General features: G+C 34.7%; 3 protein-coding genes across 3 annotated transcripts in view; 1 reads left to right on the forward strand and 2 right to left on the reverse strand.

The window, feature by feature from the left end:
• dsx-c73A (doublesex cognate 73A) overlaps nt 1-3,458 on the reverse strand; it is a 36,928-nt gene extending 33,470 nt beyond the window's left edge. Inside the window, exon 1 of the mRNA XM_066390957.1 lies at nt 2,783-3,458. Coding sequence (XP_066247054.1) covers nt 2,783-3,295 — 513 coding nt within the window. The 5' untranslated portion in view covers nt 3,296-3,458. The remainder of the gene's footprint in view (nt 1-2,782) is intronic.
• LOC136409455 (elongation factor-like GTPase 1) overlaps nt 1-20,046 on the forward strand; it is a 59,317-nt gene that overhangs the window by 36,677 nt on the left and 2,594 nt on the right. The gene's annotated exons all lie outside the window — the stretch shown is intronic.
• Nucleotides 10,674-17,580, reverse strand: aos (protein argos). The gene is made up of 4 exons (XM_066390960.1): nt 17,152-17,580; nt 12,297-12,505; nt 12,009-12,183; nt 10,674-11,619 (listed from the first exon to the last, which is right to left on the reverse strand). The coding sequence occupies exons 1-4, from the start codon at nt 17,344-17,346 to the stop codon at nt 11,410-11,412; spliced, it is 789 nt and encodes a 262-aa protein (XP_066247057.1). The 5' UTR covers nt 17,347-17,580; the 3' UTR covers nt 10,674-11,409.

The following is a 20,046-nucleotide window of genomic DNA, read 5'->3' on the forward strand; positions in this document are numbered from 1 at the left end:
ACTCGAGCTATAAATATTGCGAGGATGGAACTTGTATCGAAGGATGTAGCAGAGATATTAAGATTCAAAACTGTAGACCGGTCACTAATGACAAAGTGCAGTAGAAAAGTTAAAAAGTGATTGATAACTATTCGTGCAAAAGAGGAGTAGGTATTAACGAATTTGCTAGGGGTATTGTAAGGCGCTCGTTAAATTAATTTATCAGGCATTGAGCACAAATTGCTCACCTTATTTCGTGTCACTCCTTTAGGCGAACAAAGGAATTCGCTACTAGATCTCAATTGTTAACAAATTGTTGATACAATTTTTGTTTTTCTTTTAACCTAGATTAAGAATATAATAATTAAGCTCAATCAACAGGAGGGAAATGAATTCCTGGTTCAGATGCCTACTCACCTACCAGTAATGACTGAACTACTTTTGAATTAAAGTGAAATACATAGAATAAAATCAACAAATCTATTAATCGACAAACGTATATTCTCCGGAAACGGGTTTGAAGGACTACTTTGCAACTAAGACTGAGTATGAAGAATTTATAATTGAAACGAAAGCTGGCTGCAGGTTATTATTGTAGATTCAAAAAAATCATCTTAGTATTAGTATACTTTAGTGTTTCTCTTAAATCTTATCGATATAATTATGCCTGTTTACAAATATGGACAGTTTAATGGACAGTGCAACTATGAGGTTATATTAGTTTACATCGAGGATTAAAGGTACTTAAATTTCTTGATTGCGAATGCCAGTAAATGGGCTATTATTAGCCTCAAGTTTCTATCTCAACAAGAGTTATAGTTTAATTATGATTAGCTATATTTATTGACCGAGGGGAAATAAAATTTTGTTAAAACAAAGTATTATTAAACCATGACATGCGCGCAGAGAAATTCCTTTGCTTGCAGTTAACTTATAGAAATCGTCAAAACGTTCTCAGTCGTGACATCTCATGCCCTTAAGCGCTAAGAAATTGTATTCAGATTGCAAATTAAACACGGAAAATATGAAAATCGCTCCATTACCAATTAGTTGGTGATAAATTATGCATGCGGATGTTTTGAATGCCTGAACATAGTTGTGGGGTAACCGTTAATAAGCCAATTAATCGCCTTATAGATTTTTTCTGTTCGAATCTTAAAATGCTAGAAATATTAGAGATAAGGATTAAAATTGAAGAGTTGATTTAAACTGTGCACTCAAATTATCGTGTACTGAAGCTACGTAACTTGTAAATGTTTCAAACATATTAGTTTCAATTAATCCAACCGTGGGAAGTACCAGGTTTACGTATCATATTAAAAGGCTAATTCAGTTCAGAACATTCAGGTATTTTCTGTACTGTGACAAATCTAGTTACTAGAGAAATCTTCTCATGTAAGCTGTATTATTTAAATTTTTAAATTTCATGAAAAAAAGTTTGCGGAAATTTTAATGAACATTTCATGAAAATACTAATGTCATCTGAGTAATATGCAATATCTAAAAATTCTCTGTGTATTAGTTTTAATCAATTTTATTTAATCAAATGTCAAGTCAATATTACCCTTGTCTTAGAAATATCGTGTCCCGAAATTTCACGGAAATATGATTATTTTCTATTTCCTTCATTTCAAAGAATTTTCAAAACATCTTTAGACATTTTATGAAATTTTTAAATTTATTACCGCAACTGGTTAATGAAATTTCATATCGAAGAATTCTTCTATTGCTTCATTTTGAAATTTTCAAATCCACAACTCTAATCTGAACTGTAGTGTTTTATGTCGAAATTGGTACTTTTGATTAAAATTTTTGGAAAGTAGTATAATGTACCTATAAATCTAAATTGAAAACAAAGCAAATTATCTTTTTTTTTTTAAATTTTACCAAAAACCTGGTCATTACGGAAATTTTCGTGCTCTAGACTGGGGTGTGCTACTTTAGAAATAGTTATGATTACGTTGTTGATTGTTCATTAGAAGATGAAATGGAAAAGCACTGGTCATTTATTTTTATGACTTGGCTTAGTAGATGCTTAATATTCAAAATAGCCAATAAACCATTTAAAGTTCATAAAATATTTAACTATCTCTAAAACAATAATTGCTTTCAGTACACAAGTAATTGACACCCATCTTACTAGAATTAAATTTTCTTTTAATGTGGCGCCAATGAAGTTGTGATTTGAAGAAAAGAGGGTTGTGTCCATAGAATTTTCCATTACTCCGTCATTGCTAGATTGATTTTGAAGGCTTTCAGAAGCGGTAATTGAAATAGAATTCCGGCTAACCAAATTCCCACGCAAATAATTTCAGGTTAATATGCATAAATAGTTCCCATTAAGTAAAAGGCAATTGATATATTGTCCCAAAGAAAAAGTTGTTTAAATACCTTGAAGATACTGAGAATCTTTTACGCCGTAAATGGCTTTTATATTAAAGCAGCAAAGCAGCAAATTAGGAAAAAACAAAGCGGTCTATTTTAATGATGTTTGCTCATCAAAATAGGATTTTTCGCAGTTTAACGAAACGAGTAATTTGAGACAACGTCCATGAACCGTGAAATATGAGTAAAAACGGATAAATCTAGTCTAAGACATTGCCCCCTAGAAACTAACTGTTTTGGAATCAATTGGATATTGATATAATTTCAAGTGCGTATTACATACGTTAAGGAAAAATGTGTTTTATAGTTAAATGCATGATACAACATTTATAATAAAAAACACAATTACGAGGAGGGCATTGAAACCGAAATGAGGATCATATCTTTGTTTTTTTACTTCACGTTAATCTAGACTTACCTGACTAATGTTAGATGAAATCTTGATTAGTGGTTTTTCCTTCTTGATGTAAAATTCATGTCCATTAGTGTTTTCCCTTGGTTCCCCAGTAGTAGCAACAAAGTCCGGGGTAGTCGTGTCCACAATAGTACTCGCAGTACTAAAATCTATGGTAGTACTAATAGCCTGGGTAGTAGTACTTGTAAACGGGGTTGTAACATTTTTCACAGTAGAAAATTCTGTCTGTATCTGTGTGGTAGTGGTGGTAGTCTGGGTGGTAGTGCTAGTGGTTGCAGGACGGGTAGGTTGGGTTTTATTGCTTAAAAAAAATTGCGTTGTGTAGGGTGTAGTATTTTTAATGGTGGTCGGAGCCAAAGTAGTGGTACCAGGCGTAGTAGTCCCCACTATTCGTTCAACCGAGTTTTTCCCTTGCCTAAGCAACTTAGTAAAAAAATTCTGAGGGTAGTTCCAAAAATTCGTTTGACAGTCAATCTGCACCGCGCACAGCAAACCGACAAAAACTAGAACTCGCATGATTTAATTCTCCTTCAATAAATGGATGTAAAAAAAATCGCGGCCCCGTATTTTGTCAAGTTCAAGTGTAATTCTTCGCGTGCGTCCTTGACTACTGAAGCCGGTGGTACTATCGAAGGCTGAAGAAGGTCTGTGTCGTAGAAAAAGCTTTATGCACTATGTAAGCTAAGTCCGCGAGCGCTTGCCGAAGAGCTTAGCTAACCCACTTCCTATATTAAATGGTACCGTATCTCGGAACCACCAATCGTGCGCATCCGGCAATTCTGCCCGCCAAAATTTCTTTCGAGATTTCGGCAATGTTCCGCTAACTTCGGTCTGTCTTTATGCAATCGTCTGTTTGGTTTTTTGGTATCCATGTATTTCGCTTTTTGAATTGTTCATATTGATGGTCTGGGTACCATACAGAAGATTTTAGTTTATTCTATCAGTAGTGGCACCACCAAATGGTGCAAACTACTTAATTTGATTAGGAAATTATTATATTTTTTAAATCTTATTTTAATGCGATTCAACACATCTATTTTCACAATTGTAATTATGTCATAGACAACTAAAAAAAAATATCACAATTTCTTTAAGTTAAAAGATAATCGAAATCTGTGAAAATTTAAGAAACTTTTTGATTAAATATTCCTATGGACAAAAAATTTCAACATAAAAATTTCTGTACATTCCATTACATTAGATTTTCTCTATTTTAAATAGGGAATAAAGTAGTTATTTTTCTAACGAGTGCGGAAAGTGATGCTTTTCCACATACGTCTGTCGTTACAAGAACGATGAGAGCCGGAGGTTCGGTAAACGGTCAAACCCAAATTATTTTCCAAAAATTTCGAAATTTAATATGATAATCATAGGAAACACATGACCGAGGCATTGTCTTGAAATTAATTTCACAGGCATATTTACCTCAAATAGTTGCTTAATAATTTTTCTTACAAATTTTCATTACTTTCTCGAAAATAAAAGTTTTATCAGGTTTTTTTTAAAAATGCATCATCTTGGTTTTCTCAAAATATTTCAAAAACCTGATCAGTTAGACCTGCTCCGCTTTCGTCATTACTTTACTAATATAAGTCTGTACCTTTGTTTAATTAGCTTCGTAGGTCATATCCCGATACATGTAATACCTATTTGGTACGCAACTTATCAATTTAAGACAATTCCATACAATAAACGAGGTTAGTTTTTTTTATTACAACTACATTTTGGGTACTTATTTATTTATTTTTTGTTTTTGAGACATATTTTTTCGGGTGCCCATGTTGGTGAGATGATAATACAATACACTTGGGTTTTGAATCCGATGAAATTGGTGCAAATATTTTTATTAAATTCTATTAATTTTTGAGATTCATCGAAAGTTAAAATCAGTAATTTATACCGATTTGTAGAGGATTTTTTGGCAATTATTTCATGTAATTTAATCCGATCTTCATAGACACACGACTTTTCTTATGAATTCATAAAGTTTCAGAAGTCTTAATGTAATAATGTCAGTTCTTACCATAAAGTAATGATAGTTACGCTACATTTTAAGATTTGAGAGCACAGTTAAAGATATTGTGTAATATATAATAGGATAGGTAGTGTTGGCATGCACTATTATAAAGTAAAAAATTATTAGGTGATGAGTCAGTATTGTGAGAAGTGGTAATTTGAGTCTTTTAGACACAACGATTCTACAATGTCTTCTTGCAAATTAAAAGTTTTTTATTTTGAATTTTTTTGGTTCAAATCATTTTTGTTTTTATGGCGATTGCCTTTATTATCATCTTTAAAGACTTAAATAATGAGTCGTCTTCACATAGCAAATGGGCATCGAAATAACGCTTTTAATTTAACAAAGAAAAATGGCTTTGTTGTCCCAAACAACTTTGTTGAACTACTTTAGTTACTCTCACATTAAATGACCGTAAGATGAATAATTATATTAAAGATGTTCTTTGAATTAATCGTGAAAGTTTCAGAGTGTCCAGGTCAGATTTTATACCTACACAACTTTAACCTGATTCTCAGCGATTTTTGTCTTTTTAAAAAAATTCGCCTGTAATTCATCATTCTTCCTTATCACGAACTCTTTCCACAGATTGTAAATTACTAAAGTTAGTTACTTGCAAGACCTTTCAATTAATATTTTACTTAATTAAATAGAAATACATACTGGTAATACCTGTAGTAACGAACTTCATAACACTACTTTATCATATTTACGTTGGAAGAGCCCAATTATAATGTTGACTGTGTCATGTAATAAGTCTCTTAAAAGGTTTTATTAATTTTTGTTTCAGTACTCCTGACGATTGGTCCAATTAAATTATTATTAACCATATTAAGCATGACCGTTCGTGCTCATAAATTGGAAGTTCACTTATTATGAACCAATATAGGCCATTAGTTATTGATTAGCCATAATTATCCTTAATTGTTACAGTATTTTGGAATTTATGGACTTCTCTTAAGATATGTTTAGTACAATATTTTCCCAGTCCAATTAAGATGTTTCCATTTTAATACCTACCAGCATATAAATACTACCGGTGAGTCATTAGGTACCTACAATAGGACTCAACTGCATTTTATTCCCAGGAAATTATCTTATTAATCTCTCGAGGATATTCTTTGCATCAAATGTCATTTTGCCTCGCAAATTGTTACATTTGCGAATTTGAAGAATGTTTTCATATAGCTTTTAAGTCTGATAATATATTTAGTTTGACAAAGTTTTCCTAATGTCAATTGGCTGATATACTCGGATCCGTGATTTTATCCGTGCCAGTAGGTATCTAAAGTGCATTCATCAGAGCTTTCTCGTATCTCAGAATTCACGGCTTATCCCGAGATGACATTTTTAAGAAATAATTTTTCTTAATTCGTACCGAAAAGAAAACTCCCAGTGAAAATTACCTTCTTCGAATAATTGCACTATAATTATTATCTTTTAGTATTATGGAAACTAACTGAGGTTGTTTAGTGGGTTTGTTATTGTTATGGCTTCTGATGGGAAGTAACTGCTTCTAAATTACATAGGTGATCGATCTTCAGGAATTACAAAGGAAAATTTATGGTTATGGTTAACGCTATTTTTTTTTTCAACAAATGCACTTACCTCTAGATTTCTATTGGGCCTAATTTGCCCTGCATGGAAACTTCCCATAAATAACCGACACTTTCCAATTTTTTTCCTCTATTATTGGCGCTTTCAATAACCGGCAAAACTTAGAGTATCCTAAGCATTCTCTTGAAGTCATATTTGGACTAGAAATCAACTCTCTATTACAGCGCTGAAAATTTTGCTTCTTCATGCAAAACCATAATTTGCACAATAATTGGCCGCTATTTGCGTTTTACACATGACACTTGGCTAAATTATTTTACACATTAAAACATATGTCGAAATGGTATGATGGAGGTTGAAAGTTACGATATTAGGAGATGTTTATGGCTCACTCTCACGCACAAATATGACATCCTGTAAGGGGTTTACGAGGAGGATGCGTGCCAGATGAAAGGTATAAATTCATCTATTAATTAGCCCATAGATTTGACATTTATGATAGATAAATTAGGGTTTGTCACGAGCCACCAGAATTTTATTGTTAGCCAACCTAACCGTTTATCCGTTAATAGAAGTGCTCGCACTTTCTAAACAACTAGAATACTGGGTTAAGTTCAAAGCCTAAACTGCACAATTGGCTGCTAATTTTTCACCTCACATCTGTGATCTGTCGTTGCTAAACTTAATGCAAAATATTATGCGTAAATTTTTAATAGTGTGCAGTTAGGCAATCTATTATAACTCTTAAAAGCACCTCGTAAATCCAGTTAGTCGTAATAGTCTTGTACTAGATACGAGCAGTCGTTGACATATTTTTAAAGCTATTTTCATACGGTCTCTCGCAATGGTACCTTGTTTGCTTTTTTCCTCGTTAATCATAATATTAATAAATTACATCAATGAAAGAGCACCAAACTAAAGTAAACCTCTCTTAACTAAAAAGCTTTTTTTGATAGTCAATTATGTTTTTAGTGGGTACTTTAATGACTTTATTGCTCATTCTCGTACAATGCGTCCGCTAGTTAATGTGCACACGTATCGCAATCTTGCTTAAAAAAATAAATTAGGTGAAATGACAGAAATTCTTTTGCAAAAAATTGTGCCATTCCTCGATTCTTTTTAATGGTATTATAAATAGAGCTTAATGGGCAAGAATGTGGTTCAAATAACTAGTCCATATTATTTTGTTCACTTTGGATTTGCCGCATTAATGCAAATAACCGACTGATCTATAGCCTATAATACTAATTTTCTAACTTTCTCACAACCAACTGCGAGGAACCATAGCAAGGCACCCAAGGCACGATTTTGGTTTCGTTTCGTTCTGCAAATCTGAGTCAAAGAAACATCATTTTATTGCATCTCTTCTGTTTGCGTTACGTATGCCAATTTTTAAACATTAATTCAATAACCTACTTTGCAACAAAATTGCATCTTTCCTTTCATCGATGTTTGCATATTTGCTTTCATTTATATGCACTCACGTTTAATATTTCTATTTGGCCCATCAATTCCGGGTTAGGGGTGAAGGTAAAGATTTGAAAGAAGAAAACCTCAAAACTGTAATGGCCCCTCTGATGATTATAATAATACCGTTGAGTTCGAACAATTTTAATTGTGAGATCTGTTTAATTTGCAAACAAATGTCAAGATATTTTAAAACGGCTCTTTTTGATTTAAAATTGTGGATTTAATTAAGATTATTATCAATTACAATATTTACTCATTTGGCAGATATTCTAATTTTTGATCATGTTCGAATTGAACCGTAACCCACACCGAATGACCGTATTTCAAGTAATTATAGTTGGAATTGAGCCCTAGGCATAGGGTCGAAATTCTGAAGTCAGCTCTAGAATGGCTAACAACAGTGTATAAGATAATATTCGTAAGTGTAACACCTTACATAGTCGTATTTAAATATGTAAAATGTATTTAAATTATAATAAGACCGACATTTCAAAAATACGATGTTCTAAAGTTGAAACCTTCAAAATTTAGTTGCGAGACATGTTTCATAAAATGTTTTTACAATTAAACGTAGAATCTAAAAATTAACCAATATGAAGGGTGCGCCATTTAAAATGAGGAAGTTAGTAATTGCCGCCCTTTTTTGGCTGACCCTGTATATTTTGAACTTTAGCATTGGTAATATTTTTCAATAGTCAAATTCAGTGGCGATTTAACTAGATTTTTCTTACTGATTTTCAAAAGTTTTTTATTTATTTTTGATGCCCTTCTTCTATCTTTGTACTGAACCTCTATCTGTATAGCTTTGATCTTCTATCTTACTTCCCTACCTAGGTGTATTCCGCTGCAATGAAAACAATGCCTCATGTTCACTCGAATATCTGTAAAACACATTTTGAAAGGACTTCTATCATCTCCGAGCTTTGGGGTGAATCTCATATAAATAATGACGACTTTCTTTGCTTCTAATTTGGTTAATTCTAAAACTGGTTTTGAATGCTCGAATTTATTGTCTAAGCGTTGCCTCCTTACTAAATAGCCATAAAATATTTTTTCTAAATGAACTACTTAGAGTCAAATTTCCTCTAAAAATCTCATTCCTTGCCGATATCTCCAAGTACATAGTTTCAATTTAATTATTGTAATACGTCCTTGTATGATGAGATTTATTTAAAATCTATCTTCTGTTAACTGCTAATCTTCACCATGAAAGAATCAAGGGTGTATTGTAAAACGCTTTAAGCTAATTCGTAACGTCTTAGTTAAAACATGATAAACACTCGTAGCCGAAGACGTTATGTTACAACCATTAACTTAACTCTTTAATTAACGAAAGTTGCGCTTGTACGTTATTTATGGCTTGCGAATAGAAAAGGGAAATAAGTTCATTTTCTTCTATTTTTTGATTAAATATTGTGTTTTTGTGTGGTCACTGAGGATGAGATTCATGTGAGCAACAGATAATGGTACATTCCTCAGAATTTTTGATCCTACTCTCGGTGAACAATGTAACCATTATTACGTTAGTTTACCTCCTTCACTGCAGTGCGTACGTACATCTTCTTCCATATATAGGTACTGTATCTTTTCTCCGTTATTACTTATTTAATTGCCTTAATATATCCGCCATCTACTGCAATATATATGGTCTTAAAACATTTTCCTTTCGGTTATGGGAAACACTTGGAGGCCTACGCATTGAATCATCGAGAACCTTTTGTTTGCTCAAAGATTTAGAGGTACAGAGCAAATATTATAGCAATTTCTAGGTGCAAAGCAATTTACAACGGCATAGTTAATTATTATTGATTTCAAAATAGGTGTCTCCAGTTATTGCTGCGTAAATCGTGGGTGTGAAATAACCAGTTCCCTGTTCAAGAACTGTAATTTATAACATATGTAACAATTAGAATACTATAGAAGATTAATCGACGAAATATGTCCCCTTATTAGTTCTGTAAACGCCTGATTATAGCATTAGTTATGGATGTTTTAATATTTGTGGGAGTTTTCCGGCAGTACACACATTATAATTTAACATGCAATTAGTATAACGCCACTGAGGCGATTATTAGGGCCTAAAAGAGAATAATCGATTTTCACAGAAAAAAGTCATCAATTTTTTAAACGCTTATTACTACGCATCCTTCAAGACCATTTTGCACCTATAATTGAGTTTCACATGCATACCAAGGATAGAACCGTAATACTTTAACGGCTACTTTTTTATGAAAGCCAGGAAGTCATTATTATCGCACTAAGGGACTATTAAACTAAGTATATTAAGTTATGTTTTAATGTGGTATTAATTTATTTACTAATTTTACAGAACACCTCATCCTGCCAATATTATAATGCCCGAGTCAGTCATACATTACATTTTTTTTTTTTTTTGAATAAATAAGCGTGTGTATCATCGAGTAATTTTTTCAAATAATCGCGCCAAAGTGTAGTAATTGAAATTCTGCCTTCTAGCGGCATCTCACCGTAATGATCTTAAAAACCGCATTTCAAGCGCAATTTTCTTCTATTTTCAGCAGCGTGCCTTGACGCATCTCTCGTAGATGGCGCTACATGATAACTTTTTCTTCTAGGGCATAATAAGCAAAGGTATATTTATTTATACATTTTTCATTTGTGCCCTACTGGCGCGTCCCTAAGAAAAAAAATTGTGTCCTAATTCATTTTAATATCATTCAATTTGAAATTAAATACTATTTTTGGTTAAGCGGTTCAAGTTAGGTTCTTGTAGGTATTAGGGATCATTTCTCTTTTTGCTTGAACGTTAATGAGCAAAATTTTTATCCTTACTTTTATGTTAGAGAACCATCAGAAGTAAAACAATGAAAATAGATTAAACTTAAGATTTATTTTGTACATCATAAGCCGTAACATTAGTAACGAACCTAAATTTAAAAACTTTACATGCGTTAAAATGATTTTTCTCTAGACAGATATACATTTTATACATCAAAATTTCATTGCTGCTGCTGGTGTTGCTGGTCGTATTTCTCATATACAGGGCTGTTCAAGTAACTTTAAGATTTTGAGTTCTGTTTTGTTTAGAACCTGCATTTTCTTAATATCCTGTATATATTATTGCGTCCGTTAATGTCAAGACTTGAACTAAATAAAATAACCTATCTGAACACAATTAATTATTTACAAAAATTTGAATATTTTGTATGTAAATTTTCCAATAACGTATGCACAATATCTAAGCATGGAATAAATACTTATATGTCAACAGATAAAAAATAAATATAATATGAATACTCTTAAAACCTTATAGAGGGAATGCACATTTCTAATGGGAAACTTAATTACTCAACATTCCAGGGTTTAAGAGTAATTTAACAATACTTTTGGGTCTAGATAAACTACAACTAGAAGGTATTTATACAGGGTTCATCTGAAACTGAAGCGAAGCCTGCAATTACTTGCAGTCGTCGCACTGTTGAAGCAATAATAAAAAACTATTTCTAACAAATATAAATAATATTCTCTCATAGGCACAAATTTTGGCGTGTAACAAGCCGTACCAACGAGTACCGATTCGAGCCTCTTAGCGACACCTACCAAGGTACTACGAAGGCAGGCAGTACCCACTATAGGTCTTAATGATGTCTTCACTAAAACTTTTCACCGATATTACGCCATAGTCCGTATGATGGTGCGGGCATCTGTGGGCACGAGGGCATTGGCACAGGGTGTTTACATTCACTTCGTCCAAGAATTCTTGACGTTTGCGGACGGTAAATAAGCGACAAGGTTCCTTTCGCTGACATCGAAGCCTCTGAAAGAATTTCGAGTTATCATTTTTTTTTCTTTATACTCTAGCATGACGCGTTTAATTGAGATTTCGTTAACGGTACCGATCGTTGAGAAATGTATGAGCAATAGCAGCAATTGTTAGCGGCCATAAGATAAGCCTACAATAGAGAACTTGAACAATGACATTTTAGCAATTTTTTATTCGCATCAAACTCTTTATCCCGTGGTTACTCAGGCACGTTCAGGAAATGGAAATTTTCGAGTTCAGCTAACCTAATTTATATGCGTGCTTCATGGTTTGCAAAAAAACGGTTTAGGTTAATTTACAAATCATTTTACAACCCAAATGAGAAGGCTTATCGTTTTATGAATGAGGCTCGATTTAAAGTAAAAGCAGCAGCATTAACTTACTGTTTGTGGAGAGCAGGAAAATAAGTACTGAAAAGCAAGTTCGCCAGTGGGCATATGTAGTACATTCCTCTTGTTAAGGTATGTTAAGGCATTCTTCGGGCAGTGACAGTGGATCACTTGGTCGGTTACGTTGTTCTGGTATAACGTAATTGACCACGTCGTATCTCGGAAGTATCTAAAAAAGTTGCCATAATTCAGTGGTTACGCGGTTATTCGAAAGAATGTGCTATGAAATTGTTATTATTATTTCCTATCTATATCTGAACTTGTGGTATTTTAAATTCTTACCGGCACTTTGGAAGTTTCTTAATGGATTCGCACACTTTGTACTGCCGGGTCTTTTCCACAAACGTGTGTCCATCATCAGTGGAAAGGTCTATAGGGCAACTTTTCCCCCCGGTGCACTGGCACTGTCTCTCCACCCACGGCGAGTCGTACAAGTCCACTTTATTGCATACAGATCTTGCGTTGCATTCAGGCAGGTCCTCTTCAGAATTCTGAAAAAAAAAACGAGAGGAAATGAGAAATCGAGAAGATCCGGTCCTGTGTTAACCGCGAATGTGGGCGTTATTTGGTGCAGCAGGTGTTCACCTTACGGGGGTACGTTCGGTACTCGGCCCAGCCCGCAGCACCGTAAAAAATCTGTGCTATCGTACACCTTGCGTCTGTTCTCGGGGATCGTGGGAAAATCGGAAGGTGGTTTAAGGAAACCCAATAGTCACCCGGCACCAACCCGGCACAATGCTGGCATCCTCCTTGGCACACCTCGGCCGTTTTTATCAGTGGCGTAGCCTACGCTCACTTATAACCGTAAGAAAGACAGCAATCCGTTCCATGCAAAAACGTCTCAAATGTCAAAGAGGTATTTTTACGTGTGGTGTTTTGCGTTGTGAGGTTTTCGAAACTAATGGAATTTCTTGCTCTCTCAGTTACTCTCCTCATGAGACCCAATTCATCACTTTTCCTTGCATCTAATGTGTAAACCGTTCATTACAACGCACGTAACATGGATTGTGGTGTATATTTAAGAAACGTTTCTTAGCCGTTGGTTTAGGTTGTTGTGCCTAATGAGTCGTAAGGAAAAAATGTCCATTTCCCGTCAAGACTTTGTTTTTCACTTATATATCCGGCTTATTATGTGCCGCTAACTTTAATCTCCGTTATTCATAAAGAATTATGTTGATCTCTCTTAAAAAGCTTGTCAAAAAAAATGTGCAGGGTCTTTCCATATATTTTGGGGCATTCTTTATTTTAAAAACCAGAACCCACTTTCAATTTTTAAGTTATCAAAATTAAACTATTTTTCCTCGTGTGAATGATTTGTCCAGGCAAAGATTGGAAATTACAAAAAAAAACTTGAACAAAATTATCATTTTTTCTAATTGAACGCCCTATGCAGGGTCCCTTGAATTGAGGGCGGCCAGATCTCGGAAACCATACGAGATGCAGGGTCGATTGAGCGAGTTCAGTGGTTCTTGAGATGCCCAAAAAATGAAGTCAAAAATGCGCAATCAAATGTATCTATTTAATTCCTATTAGAGCTACCCACCCTGTATATTGATCTAAACCAAATGCGTATCTCAAAAACCGTGAAAATAATTTTTCAATTAACGTACTGTTTCTCCGTACTCGATCATTTACACCTGTACCGTTTTGTTCATTTATCTATTTACTTGGAAAATGGCTTTGTCCTGTGATGCATAGATTCCAACACACTGTGTTCCTTCTTCTCCAGTAGTTCCTTCTAACTCCTTTCCTTTTCTGCAGAATACCCATAAATTTATTCCACTTTCATTACCATAAACGGAGAAATTTATACCTATTCGGTAAAGACTTGGATAAGACCACCGAAAAGAGTGCCTCATTTCCTTCCTAGTCCATAACAACAAAAGGCTGCTACCTACATCATTCTTCTTTAAGTTGAAGATTTGGAGATAAACTCTTTATAAACATATAATAATTTAACTACTGGGCTTTAAAATATTCCTTCCAGCGTCGATAAACTGATAGCAGATAAAATTAACGACATCCCGTGTGTATGGGCAGGGTCGTATAACATCAGGTAATTATCTTCCATACCAGTAGCGGGTCGTAAGTATTTTTTTATCACCTTACTGCCAGTTTTTGACGATGTAGGAAATAAACTTAAAATAAGTTAACATTTATCCTCTTGCTAAGAGAAGGACCGGTCCTCATGTTTGATCACTTTATGCACAGAGCATGTGTATAATTTGTATTAAGGGCGTGGCGCCACTGGAATATATTTTTGTTATTGTTTTGGATGCCTTTCAGAAAACTTGCCGAGCGTGTTGTTTTTATATGGATTTAAGAAATACTATCTGACCATCAAGATGGTAACCCATATTGAAAAACGCACCGATGGCCGGTAAAAATGTTAATGACCACCGCATGCCCGCTGTATACCATAGTTTTTCGTCTTGATTGTGTAATTATGATCAAAAATGCCTAGAAAAAATGCGGGAAGTGGAGTAAGTGCATGGTCCCTGTATTGTGTGTAAACAATTTTTGTATGTATATTGCGAAACCTAGTTTTAAAGCAAGTACGCATATCAAATAAGCAACTTTGTTTTTGAGATGCAAGGTGTTGTGTACTTACAGTTTTTGAGATATTTGGTTAAAATTTGGGTCAGTTCTTTCCATCCTATACACAAATCGACATTCGTTTTAGTGCGTTACTGATTATTCATTCTCAGAATTCTATATTCATTTTCGATTCAGAAATGTTCTCGTTCCTTGCGTTTTTTTCTATTTCTCATCGCTTTCAAGTATTGTAGATCTGTTCTGTTTTGATTTTCCATGTAAGCTCAAAAACGGTGAGTGATGCGAAGAAAATGCGCAGCCAACGAAAGTCACCAGTCAAATAAAGAATTTAGATTTTTTGAAAACAGATGCCCAGGAGCAATACTGTACTAGAGAAAACTTCGGAAACGTAAAATGGGGCTTGTCAAGTTCACGGCATGCATTAAAACGGTTTTCGTTTTTTTTTACTTAAAAACGATGCGGCTTGCGAAAAAGACTCCAAAGAGCCTTGGTCTTCACAGCTGAATAGAGAATTCAATAATTGTTTTTATGTTCCACAAAAATAGTGGCGTGCGATTTTTTTTCTTCAAAAATATTTAATGACTTGCTGATACGCGCGCCACTGGTAGACCACAATTTTTTTTTTTTTTTAATTTAAAAATCTCTAACTTAGCAATTACTTTGCACGCATGGCGTTGCAAAATGTTGTCTCGAGAATTTTGGGGCAGATTCTACTTTCAAGAATATGGAAAAAACTTCTTATGAACAGTCCGGAAATGCAAGTTGCTAAAATGCAGCACGATGAAGTGTGGCAATGGTTCTCAATCTTTCTTATCTTTTATATCTTCTTTTTTCGATATTTAGTTCAGATTAGGTGAGCACTTCTCTTAACACAATATGACAGTTTTATTTAGGTCAGACCTCCATGTACTTATTGTCCGAACACATTATACTCCAGAGCAACTATCAGTCTGTAGACTGTTGGTCCAAGTGAGACGCCATTTTCTGTGTATCCTCAAAAGTACTACTAGCCCCTAATTTGAACCAAATATTTTATAATCCCTACAAGCAGTAAAGAATGGATTGAGAACCATTTTCAAATATTAACGCAACTTTTGTTGGTATATGTTCGATGTTAAATCTGCTCTAGAATCCTCTTAACATTTTCCAACACCGTGTTTGTTTCTTCCTGTAAATCTTAGCAGCAATCAGACCTTATAGTAATATTTCATTTTGTAATTTAACACAAAGCCGAATCTTCAGGTAAAATTTCGAATTATCATACGGAGGTAGGAAGTAAGCCAAATTGTGTTCTTTTATGCTCCAGGTGTAATATAGGCTTATTGTATTAGAGATGAGGTTCCGGTTTTTGACCGGGCACCTTTTCTTATGTCGACGGATATCCGAGGTAATGTGAATGTGAGGTTTCTCAGAACCGGCCACTGTTAGGACAGTAAACATTGATACTTCAGCCTTTTCACAGGACGGGACTAATGATGTTTCCTTTCCAAGCAATGACAAAAAAATTACTTGTAATTGCTACTGCAATGTTGTTCTCAGAACCTTAAAAGCATCTTAACTGGTAGAGAGTTGCGATGTATGTTCTGTGAACGTTGGGCCCAAAATAAGTGGGCTGAGTCCGCCTCAGGCCAAGATTAGTTTGAGTGCGAGTCTGCATCGTGAATTCACTTCCTCTCTATTGAGCTCAGCACAATGGGACCGATTTAGGGCCAAGTGTCTCATCAGTTTTTATTTCCGGTACTTCCGTTCTGGCCCTTTTTCGAGCTGCCTTTTGTCAGTTTAGGAGGCACACATTACACTTACCGCCGATCCAACTTTGAATTTCGTTAAAATATTGAGGCCAACCAAAAATTCCGATTTCTATGGTTCGATTGATGTTTTCAATTCGCTTATAAATAACGCAAATACCTTTGCCGTGCTCAGGTCTAAGGAAGTAAAAAATTACAAGTGTTGTACAATTCTTTGTCCTTGGGTTGGTTTCCCAACAAAGATTAATAGTTTTTATTTATTTAGCAATGAGCGGGAATTATCTCTTATGTTTATGTCACCATTCTGAAATTTTCTTCTTGGAGGCAACAACAAACATTCCTCATCGCTATAATAAAGTCAATCCCATTTCTTGTTTATTGGGGACAAAATTGAGATATATGTTCACAGTTTTATTCATGATATCATTTCTGAAGATAATTGTTTCAGCAATTAAGGAAATTGTATCGGTCAATTAAGTGTTAGCCGCTTGAAACTCGAAAAAATGTCAAATTAGTTATAATCAACGATGCTAAATTCCCGCTCATAAAAGCTATTTTTCCTCAATAGAAAAGCATTTTAAATAATCCTTAAGTACATCTTTAAACGATTCTAATACCATTTAACAAACTAAAGCGTAATGCGTTTAAATAACTATGCTGTATAATCACATTTATTGGACGGAAATTGCAACATCGGTAATTATTATTTTATATTGGGAAATGTATTTGTTATTATGAAGTTGAGCTAAACGAATTTTTGACTGCAGGCTTAGTTTGAATGTCCGCAGAAATTTCCAGAAAAATCTTTAAACAAATGTACGAAAAAGACTTACCCCAACTTGATATAAGACCTTAATGGCTGTGTGTTCTTGCAGCTTCTTCCTGTGATAGTTGCCATTATTCAAATGGTTCTTGTGATTGTGATGGTGATGTTCCGAAGGGTATCTTTGAAACACCTCCAGAGGCAATCTGGTACTAACACAAAAGTCAAAAAACACAACAAAGACTGTGAGCCCCTCGATGTACATTTTTAATTTAAAAAAAGCTAAGTTACTAGAGTAAGTACTGGCCACTGCAGTGCGGTACCGACGATCGTTCGATGAATGAATTGCGTAAGATCTTGAGCAGACTCTTAAAGTGCTACTTTGGTCATTTCACGAAACGTACTACCTCGGGTACTACTATGCTCCATCCAAGACATGAATGAAATCAGTTTCGGCCGGCTACGTCGACTCATTGACGCTGGGCTTCTCGAGAGGTACTACCTAACCTCAGGCTTAGTTTAGTAGTACTACGCACTTCTCATTCATATTGTGACTAAAGTTTATTTGAACTTCGTTAATTGCTGGTACTAAGAATTGATTGTGTCGATTTTACGTGTTTTTGTACATCATGAGATTTTACTTGAAAATTGTGAACCAGAGACGTATAATTATGGAAATACTGAAAAAATAATTCGAATGGATAGTAGGTATAGGGGCTCATAATGGGTTCTAAAGCCGAAGGGTTCCGAGAAAACTATCGCGTGTATCTTAAATTAAGAATTGATTTCGTAATTTAAAATTTCGTGGTAATTTACCGAACACCTGTTAGAAGGATAATTGGCCAGGTGTAACCGAGAGACTGTGCAGGGTGCCGGAATGTATTTATGAATGGTGCCAGATACCAGAAAAGAGTTTCATTCATATTTTAGTCTTCTTAGACGCGCCTTTGATTATTTTGCCTTGTCATGTGTCTCAAAAATTTTCACCGAAAGTCCAAACTTAGTCTCAAAAACTACGATTCCTTAATTGGCCAAGCCGTGAAAGCTTCCGTTCTACGCTTGAATTATTCTCCAATTTAATCCTTATAGAAGATTGAAATAAGCTGCCATGCTGCCTTAGATAACATTAGAATATTCCATAAATTGTTCATACATCCTGCTACAAAAAGCCCACTTTTTCACTTCTTAATGGCTGTCATCAGGCAGTAACATCTTGCTTTAGTCATGTAGCACCGCATAGCATAGGGGTTAAATGGTGTCAACTTGGTGCATTAAAGCGTATTGTCTAATAGGCATTTTTAGGTACTTAAAAGAGTCGTTGATAAGAACCTAAGAACCATAATTATATGGTAATTAGTGTTTGTGTGAAATCACATAGTATAGCAACACATTAAGGAGCAGGGCCGGATTTAGATAACTTTGGATGGACGGCGATAAATCAGGGTTAATAAAACATTCCCTTGCAGTATCCAGATAGATCCGAATTCAATCAAATATTCCTGGTTGAATTCAGGGTTTCACTTTTTGTCACTTTTTGTGAAATATTGCAAGAGCGAAATGTCCTTTAGATTAAACATAGGAAGTTTATAATATGCCAGTTCATACACCGCATCAGACTCGTTACTGTGGCAACTTTGATTAAATTGGGATCACTTTAAATAGTCTATCGGTTTTGTGAAATGTTGAAAGAGGGAAGTGTTATTTGAACTGGACATTGCAAGTTCAAAAACATGAAAAGGTGATTTTTCGCAGGTCTTCTTGTTACAGAATTCCCATTTTTGTCATTTAAACCCATTCGCTCTGATAATTTTCGGTTTATAAATTCATTCAAGTTAAGCAGTGTCGTCAAGATTATGAACAATTGACTTCTCCGAATTTTCGAAATTTAGAGATTCTGCCCTCAAAATTCGAAATGCCTTGGAACTCTTGAGGTCATTTTTGGGAGATGAAGAAATATTGCATAAAACTATTCGTCTCTTCTTTTTTCTTCGGATAACCCAAATCGAAGGAACGGGATGCTTGTGGAAGAATTGTTGATGAATCTGTGGATGAACAAACCGCGAAATAAAAGTTGTAATGGATCAGTCAGGAACATTTTTAACTTGACTTCCAGTCTCGAATAAAAATCATGAAGAAACAAGTGGAGTTTTTTAGAATGTTAGACTTCCCTGCTTGATAAAATTGCAGCCAATGCATCCGAGCACGACACTGGATGTTTTATCGAAAAAAATGGTACGCCACTGTGATCTCACAAGATGATCCTGGAATTCATTTTTGAATTGAAAATTCAAGATTGGTTGAATATCTATTCGATTTTAATTTGTTTTACATACGATAAGGGCTTTTGGCTTATTTTTTTAAGGTAATCAAAGTTTCTATACACCCTGCATACGAATATTGAATCTGCACAAGACAATATTAATAGATTGTTCTAGATTTGTCTTTGGTTTGCCCACCTTGTGGTGTTATGGGGTTTACGGCAAGTATAAAAAATGATGTTTTTCAGAATTTGAGTTTTTCTAAAGTTGTGCTAGCCCGAAAATTCAACGGAAACCCCCGTTCTTCGCCGAAGCCGTAACTAATCGCTTAAACGATCTTCACGAGGCATATTTCTTAAATCTTGTGCTAAGTAGCTACGCCAATGAGAAGACAATCTTAATCAAAGCCCAGATTGGTCAGGTGTCGCCGGAAATCAGATTGCTTTTAAATTTTTAAGCACACATTCCGTAACACCTGGGGGCCGACTTAGTGAACGTCCTGATATTTTTAAGTACCTAACTATAATACAATAAAACGCTATCGTTTCATTATGTAGTCAATCAGGCAAATTACGATTTCCGTTTTAATCTGGAGCTTCCCTTAGCGGCATTTAACGCAGGCAATTAACACTTTTCAAAAAAGGCGTCGCTGGTGAATGAGAAAGTACACTTTTTAAAAGGCCGTGGCGCCTGGGCACTTACAAATT

The sequence above is a fragment of the Euwallacea similis genome, chromosome 6, assembly GCF_039881205.1.
Source record: "Euwallacea similis isolate ESF13 chromosome 6, ESF131.1, whole genome shotgun sequence".
Taxonomy (NCBI): Eukaryota; Metazoa; Arthropoda; class Insecta; order Coleoptera; family Curculionidae; genus Euwallacea; species Euwallacea similis.